General features: G+C 32.2%; 1 protein-coding gene across 1 annotated transcript; it reads right to left on the bottom strand.

Moving 5' to 3' along the window:
• Positions 1–2,131: 2,131 nt before the first annotated feature.
• LOC127701918 (thromboxane A2 receptor-like) lies at positions 2,132–3,863 on the bottom strand. Its single transcript, XM_052205889.1, has 2 exons — positions 3,532–3,863; positions 2,132–2,604 (listed from the first exon to the last, which is right to left on the bottom strand). Exons 1-2 carry the CDS (start codon positions 3,838–3,840, stop codon positions 2,296–2,298), a joined length of 618 nt encoding a protein of 205 aa, XP_052061849.1. The 5' UTR covers positions 3,841–3,863; the 3' UTR covers positions 2,132–2,295.
• Between the last annotated feature and the right edge of the window lie 4,386 nt (positions 3,864–8,249).

Genomic DNA, 8,249 nt, shown 5'->3' with positions numbered 1-8,249 from the left:
AGATAAAATCGTTATTTATTGTTTTGAGAGATAATCATATGTGGTAGTCGTTTAACCGTGTTAGATTTTATACACATATTTTATGTTTTATACGTAAAGTCATTTTGTCAACTTGAACATAGCAAATGAACAGAATTTTTACTGCTGTTCTGCATTTCACAGTAATGTTTTCAACACGAGGTAAAATCCATGCATCACTGTGCATTTTAGACGAACCTTTTCAATGGTTTGGTAAATCGCGGCTTATGTACGAAAATAACCGACTATACTTACCATAGATAAAGGCAACAGTAGTATACCGCTGTTCAAAATTCATAAATCGATTGAGAAAAAACAAATCCAAAGACACAACAGAAACACTAAATTACAACACACACAGAAACGAACTATAAAATAACAATAGCCATAACAGTTACTGTCATTATTTTGGGTCTTTTAGATAAAATGGTGAATTTTCGGTACACCCTAGTAATTTCCTTTATTCGTAATGCAAAATGACGTTTTAAGTGTTTTAAGTGAATAATTAATTGTAGGATTTCTTAGTCATTTAAACAATAATAAACACAATTTACATTTATTTTGATGAAATCATAAATAATTTAAACTAGATTTGTGCGTAATTTACGTGCGTACAGTATAGGATTCTATGTTTCAAATTATGTTTTTCCTGTTTTCTGATTGCCTTGAAATCAGCAAAATGTTCATTTGTAGTATTATTATTATAACTGTAACAGAAAAATCACATTTTGTTTATTATTCTATTTTCTACAAACTAAATTCAATCGGGGCAAATGAAATGCAAGTCTTCCCGCTTACCGATACTAGATCAACCATAAAATTATTTCTTCCGATGAATATTGAACTTTCTTTAATGATTTCAAAAGCATAAAACATGTTCAAAAATTTTACACAGCACGTTTCTTGCATAGAAGTATAGAGGAAGAACTTTCAAGAAAGGAGTAGGTCCGGTAATGGCCGATTTTGGCCTCAAAATTCAGGTTCATCTGATGAAAGATTTTGGACACTTTTTAAACACTTAAGTGTCTACTGCAGTCGATTCAATTAGTTTATGTGAAAGATTTGAACTGATTTAGTCATTAAAGACGCTCAAATTCAAGCTTAAATATGAAAAATCTATCAAATATGCCATAATATGTCACTTTTCAGATGGTTTTTGTCAAAATGAAAGTGGCCGCATCCGTGTTCATTCTCAATCTTTATATATGTTATGTATTATCATCAAATACAACTTACATTTAAACATTAAGAATGAACACAAATGCATGTGCATTGTATTGTCAAAAATAGCCCGTATTTATGTAACAGACGTATTCTTCTTTCCAATAAATAGCTAAAAATTTACATGTTAACAATTTTGTAAAACTGCTATATTTTGGGGCCAAAAAGTTGTCTTACTGGGCCTACTCCTTTAGTAAAAACAAAATAAGTGTGTACACCTTTATCATGTCTATGCTAACTTGTAACCAATAAATTCATAAATGAAAACAATATTATATATTGTACTGGTAAAAAGTGCAACAACGTTTTGGATTCAAAGACCACAAATAAGAAATCGTACCACTGCAAAAAGGGAGCAGTTATTTCACAACCGCATTCATAAATATAGAAATGTGTGTTTCTTGTTATTATGGTTAAAGTTATGGATAAACTATTTTTGACTGAAACGTCTTCAAATGGTATATATATCTAGTCTTTTACACAATTAAATGGTTGATTATTTGAACACTTTTAAGGTTGACAGCATCTTTATCTTCGCTAATTGGCAATCACAATATGTAATACTGCTATTGGTAACAGGATAGACAATACTAGTGAAAGGATAGAAATATCTTATTCATACGCTCCTGTAACCAAAACAATAACGACAAAAGTAAACCAATATGTGATGGAAGTCCTTGATGCTGTTCTATTAGAAAAAGAAAAAAGAAAAGAATATCTTCCGCCTCTCTCTCTCTCTCTCTCGCTCTCTCTCTCTCTCTTCGTTAGTTAACTTGCCAGAACATGACAATTTACTCTAATGGACTGCAAAACAATTTCGATAAAACAGACAAAAGGAAAACGTGAATATTTACACATAATAAACGTTATCTAAAAACATAAACATCATGTACAAATATAAGTGAATTTACCGTAAGCATGCATTTAACCTTTATATACACTATTATTAGGTAATGCAAGGTGACTTAAAACAGAAACAGTTTTTCACTTCGTCGGATATTGAAACGTTGTCCTGTATCATTCTTTCATTGTTGACATCAGTAGTCCTGGTTTTGCTTACATTTTTGAACTCAATTCTTCACCCACAAACGAATCCATCTGCACTTGTCGTGATTGTGTGTCATGTGTTGTTTCAGAACCAGATGATGTGCTCCTACAGCTTCCTTTAAAGCTTACAAGACGTCTCAAGGCCGACCCTCCTCGGGATTTCGCGATCAAATGTGCAAATCGCTTTAGCATCTCATGTCTGAATAAGAGATAAATCCAGGGGTCAAGGACTTGGTTCCAGCTAGCAAGAACTAAGACAAGCATATCCGCTTTTTTATCTTTAGAAACAGTACGGCTTTGATTGATGATAAGTCTTATCTGAAATATAATTATTATTATGTTTGTTTCAGTGTTATACAAAACATAAGTAAATTTCCTCCCTTGTACAACCTGAAGAATATAAAAAATTTCCATTTGATGCAGTAGATGAGATATCTATAGCAAAAGAGGAAGAATAGCATTTAATAATTGTAAATGTTTCACTTGATAATGACGATGTGTTTTCGCTTAAAAAGTCAAACAAAATATTTCAACGTTTTATTTTGATTGCACCCCCGAAATCTTTTTACTTTTCACACTGTAAAATCAATGTATTATTCAAGCAAATTTAGACCAACGATTGATAACATTTCAGTCGCATAACACCATTTTGACGAGAAAGATACGAGAGTGAATTCCAAACAATCGGAGTTGAAGATGTAATTTCGTTTCCATTTTTTCTTTTAAATTAACAATACGTATAACATACATATTAGTAACATCAACCAATATATATTGCTTTTATCTATAGTTTCCAATACCTCAGGCATATTTGAACATGGATGGCTTCACTTATTCTATTGAGTGTCATTTAGTTTTGTTTGTGTTTTTTCCGCCTTTCACACTTTTAAACATGAGCATGATCCAGATTAAGGTTAAATTTATGTGAAAATAGTTGTATACATTTATATGATTTCATACTTGCATTAGATGGTCCGTTAAGTTTTGAGGAAAGTGTCACAATAAATATAATGAAATATTCTATATGAATTTAAAAAAAAAGCTTATGAATATACTTCATTAAACACTTACCATAAACGGCGCCCAGCAAATGGTGAATACAAGAAATATCGCTACTAAGAAAATAGTTATGAAAATGTCTTTTCTAGATCTTGATTTTTTGCTCTTTATACTTCCACGTCTTACAGTACTTCTTCTCCCGGAAATAAGTCCAGCAATTACACGGCAATTCAGTACAGCCGTTACACAAATGATACCAAGTCCTAGTACGCAATAAAAATATCCATATATTTGGTCTTCCACTTTGTGACCAAAGAAATTAAAAAAGCACCATGAAAACGGATAGTGTACAACGTATTCGCCGAGGCCAACAACAGGCAATAAAGCTATAAAAATTGAAAAAAACCATATTCCAAATATAACAAATTTGACTATAGTGTTTCGATCGACAGCATTATATTTGAATGGATGAATTATTGCAAAATATCTGTCCAAAGCCATGGCACCAACTAAAAGAACTGTTGCTAATCCGGCAAATATCATCATGAACGCCATGTAATGGCATAATAAAACACTCGCCCTTAAACTAGCTTTTCCGGAAAAGACGACAAAAACTACAGGGGATGTTGTGATAATACCAAATAGATCCGTAAAAGCTAAGGCCATGACAAATCTGTAAAAAACTCCCCATCTGTGTCGTTTTTTAGATCGAAATAATACACAAATTGCAAGGATGTTGCCAATTACTCCCAGTGAAAATGATACAACGGATAAAACTGGAATACGCGGGCGCCATCCGATGCCTTTATTCAGCTTCGGTATAGTGCCATTTTCTGTTATGTTTAAAAAATGCGTAAAATTTGAAGGATCCAGTGTAAACGAGGCACCTGTTCCATTCATGTTGATTTAACAGATGAAATTTCGTTTACTGTTTTTCACTATGATTGTTTTAAGAATGTTTTCTTTCCCATTGTGGTTATATTAAATATTACGGAAGTATCTTATCAAAAGGAAACTGCAGCTCACTGGTTCATGATATCTTTCATCAACACTTAGCTGCTTAGCTTCCTTAGTAAGTACTTGTATACATGATGTATGATCTAATATCAAGATTTCCTATTACAAGAAAAATCAAACTTAACAAATTCCGAAACACAAACATGAAATTCGTTTACCTGCTTGCAGAATAATTTGCTTATTCTGAAATAATATACATCTCCAAGGCAAAATCTAGCTTGGCTTTCTCTTTTGCGATTCCAGTAAAAATCATTGCTTTTTTTCTAAATGCACAGTGAGTATCCACAGGTTTTAATTTCAAATAAGTACAGAATATCTGGAGGAAAAATTTGGTTCAGTAATTCATCCATTAGTATGATATGTTTGACTACATCGAGCTGATTGTACGTCTACTGTTGTTATCAATGATGGTATATTCTTTAAAAGTTTGTCACATTTTTTGCTTCTGTTATGAGTAAACTTGCCATGAGAGGACATAATCCTTCTGTGAAACCATATTGTAGATCTGGACCCGGTTGTAGTTGAAGTTTCTTTAGTATGCATAGTTCATGTACTTTTCCAATAATGGGAGTATCAGTAATTCTTCTGTAGCTCTTTACATCTAGAGGGTTTTTTCAACTCTTTATAACTGGAGTTAGAATTCCCGTTTTAAAGGCTTTAAGGATGGGGTATTTTATCAAATAAAGTTGTTAATACTGGTGTTAATACTATTTTGGCATACTTTAGATGATCGGCTGTGAGCCCATATCCGTCTGGTGATTTCCCTATATTTAAATTTTGAATTGAGTTTTGAATTTCATTTTCAGTATATGGGTCAGATGTAATTGCATTTTCTTTGTAGAATTTCTCAATAAGGTTTTGGCGTGTTTTGCAAAGTTCTGAGTAAGAGTTGTCATATTCAGAGTATTGTAGCATACGTAAGTCTTCATAGTATTGAGCAAATACTTTTCTTCGGTTTGAATGAGAGTATTCCTTTTCGCCATCTATTTCTAAACAAGTTATAGTATTATTTCTTGATTTTCGGTTTCTATTTATTAACCTACAAAAAAAAGTCTGGTTGCAGGTTTTTCCATGATCTGTTGATAGAGGTTTTTTCTATCAATGACTTGTTCTATTCTTTGTGAATTTCTTAGAAGTTTCTTGGCTTTTCTAAATGAAGTATGTGATGGATGATTTTGTGACCGTCCCTGATTTTTCCAATGGGAGTAGAGTAATATACATGATTTTAGATGTTTTCGAACCGTTGGTGTTGCTTCCCATTTTGGCCCTTGTTACTTAATTGGTTTCGCTGGAACGGCAAATTTGGTTGCTTTGATTAATTCATTTGTAATAGTTTGAAGTTGGTCTGAAGTTGATTCATTATACTGAATTTTAAGGAGTCTTTCTGATAACTTTCAGTTATACGTTTCAGTGTCTATTTCATCCCAGAGTAGTTTTTGTTGGAAGTTGCTTCCGATGATTTTCTACTTGCTCCACGGGATTTTTACAGTAATGTTTGTTTCTACTGGCAAATGAGCTGAGCTATTTGTAACTGAACGGTTCCAAATTTTGTATTGTTTTTTTATTGATAAATTTTTAAGTAGAATGTAGTCGATTTGGGAGATTGATTGGCCAGAATGATGAAGGAAGTAATTTCTTATTCATAATTTCCTGCAGTTTGAAGGCCTAATTCTAATTATTGTACAAAGTTTTTAAATAGTTTATCATGCTTGTTCGATCTTAATTGTAAAAAGGTCCCATTGAGATCCACGCAGAAGACTATTTCATAGAAATCCTGATATTTTTATGTTATATCATAGACAATATATCTAGACATTCAGAGTATTCATATGACGAGTCTTTATCGTTTGTTGGTAAGTATGCATTGATTATGCATAAATTGTAGTTTGAGGATAGAGTGATTGCTACAATTCTTTCATTTCCCTCTTTTAATTTCTTTACATTCCCACTCCAGGAGATTGGCAATAAAATAAAGTCCCCTTATTTTCCTTTTGGAAATTTTGATCCGTCTAATGGGTCGTTAGAGTTGTGGCAACGTGTGAAGTTGTCAAAATTTGGCAATATTTCAGAAAGAAAGTGTTTCTGGAATTCCTATAAAACATGTTCTTGAATGCATAGAATTTTTTATCAGGCAGAAACCCAGTTGAAATAGAACAAAAGAATCGAAGCTCTTTGTTAGAGAAGGCGATAAATGTTTACTGTAATGTTTACTTTAGTAACAAAATTTTTAAAAGTTAATAGAAACAAATAAAATGACAGTTTTCGGCTAAATTACGAAGTATTTTATCATAAAAACACAATTTGCATAAGTTTTCAATTTATCTATTACATAATTAAGCAGAACAATTAGATATCAAGTCGACGACATGGGTGTCTATTCAGTTGGATCTAAAAAAAAATGCATAACCTCCAATTTTTATTTTTTTTTACCACGGACGGAGAACATATCAATCTTTTTGTTCCTTGATTTTCGTTTCTGCCCTTCCATTATGTAACTCAAAAAAAAATTCAAACAAATGGGTAACAATTGCATCGAAAAGATAAAATCGAGTGCACCGTTTTATGTTAGGGCGTGTTTGAGTCAAATATTTTGTCTTGAAAACGTATAAAGCAAGAGTATTTGATACATCATCTCGCTTCAGATTCTATTATTTTTATATATCAAGGCTACAGGTTGACTTTATAACATCGAAAGTTCACAGTACTAAAAAATTAAATATATGGGTCAAGTGAAATACTTTTCTAATGAATCACAATAACAGAGTAGGTGTGTTCGAATAGCAAATTTTAACTAAAAGTACTTGACGACTGACTTTTAAGTTGGATCTTAAAAATGCATATCTTCGAAAAAACTTCATTTTTTGTGTGTGATAATTAGGGTTTATAGTCTTCAACCACTGAAAATTTTTAGTCTGCCCTTCCACGAAATATTGAATTAGAGTTTTTTTAAATGTTTATGAATTTCCGAAAATTCCACCTGACAACCGATCCGACAATAGTTTTAAGTTGACTAAATGCAGACAAGTACATTAACTGATGCTCATTAGATAGTAGATACATTTGTCTTTTAAAATACACCTGGCATATAAGGATTGTAATGGTGGATAAATTTATCGGTTTTCAAGAGCTAAATTTGAATCGCGTCATCCCTACAATGGCTTCCATTTTTACGATTGTAAAAATAAACTGGCGTAATGGGGAGATAATTTTGACGAAGTAGAATCCTGACTGTTATCGGATGCCAAAGAAGCCAAAAATGTTGTGTTTGATTTAACACCTTCAATGTTACGTGTAACTGTATCGACCGTCTCTTCCCTGACTCCATCATTTTGACACCAGATTTAAGCTAATAACATACGAAAAACAAGAAAGACGCCAACCAACCAAAACATTTTGGCTAAATCTCCTTGCTTTAGGCAGGGACATGCCGATGTGGCTTGGTTAAACTTGGTTATGAGCTCTATACTTTGCCTAAAATGGACCGGCGATGTAACAAAACAACATCGGCACAAACTTTTTTAACTAAATAAATAATCAATCATTACACATATAACGAAATAAGTGTAAAGAAGTGATTAGCTGGGTAAAAAAAGCAAAAACCTTGTACAATGCCTAACCAAAGTATCGATAGGATTAAAAACCATTAAAAGTGTAAACAAAGATACCTAACTCAAAAAGTGGTGAAGTCCATAAATCCTTACAAAATCAAACGTTCAACTATAGGTAGCAATAAACAGTTAGGAAAAAATATTAAAATTTTCCCTCATAAATTTACCATCCCCTTTTCATTGCCTTCTTGCAATATTAAGCTTACTGTTTGTGTCATATATGTGCATATGTATGTAATCAGAATCTTCCATAGATTTCATATCCAGTATATAAAATGGTAAAATATAATTTCTTTTTGGTGTATCCATGACAACAATCTGCATTTTTTTGTTATAAAA

This window comes from Mytilus californianus, unplaced genomic scaffold (genome assembly GCF_021869535.1).
Source record: "Mytilus californianus isolate M0D057914Y unplaced genomic scaffold, xbMytCali1.0.p SCAF_5, whole genome shotgun sequence".
Taxonomy (NCBI): Eukaryota; Metazoa; Mollusca; class Bivalvia; order Mytilida; family Mytilidae; genus Mytilus; species Mytilus californianus.
The sequence above is the reverse complement of the archived record's forward strand: the minus strand, read 5'-3'. Positions and strand labels throughout refer to the sequence as shown.

Bases quoted from the DNA above. Each gene is read 5' to 3' on its own strand.
- LOC127701918 (XM_052205889.1), bottom strand. From the start codon at position 3,840: ATGGCGTTCATGATGATATTTGCCGGATTAGCAACAGTTCTTTTAGTT. The intron at 2,605-3,531 runs GTAACGGCTGTA...ATTATATTTCAG, and splicing joins TAGGACTTGGTATCATTTGT to ATAAGACTTATCATCAATCA.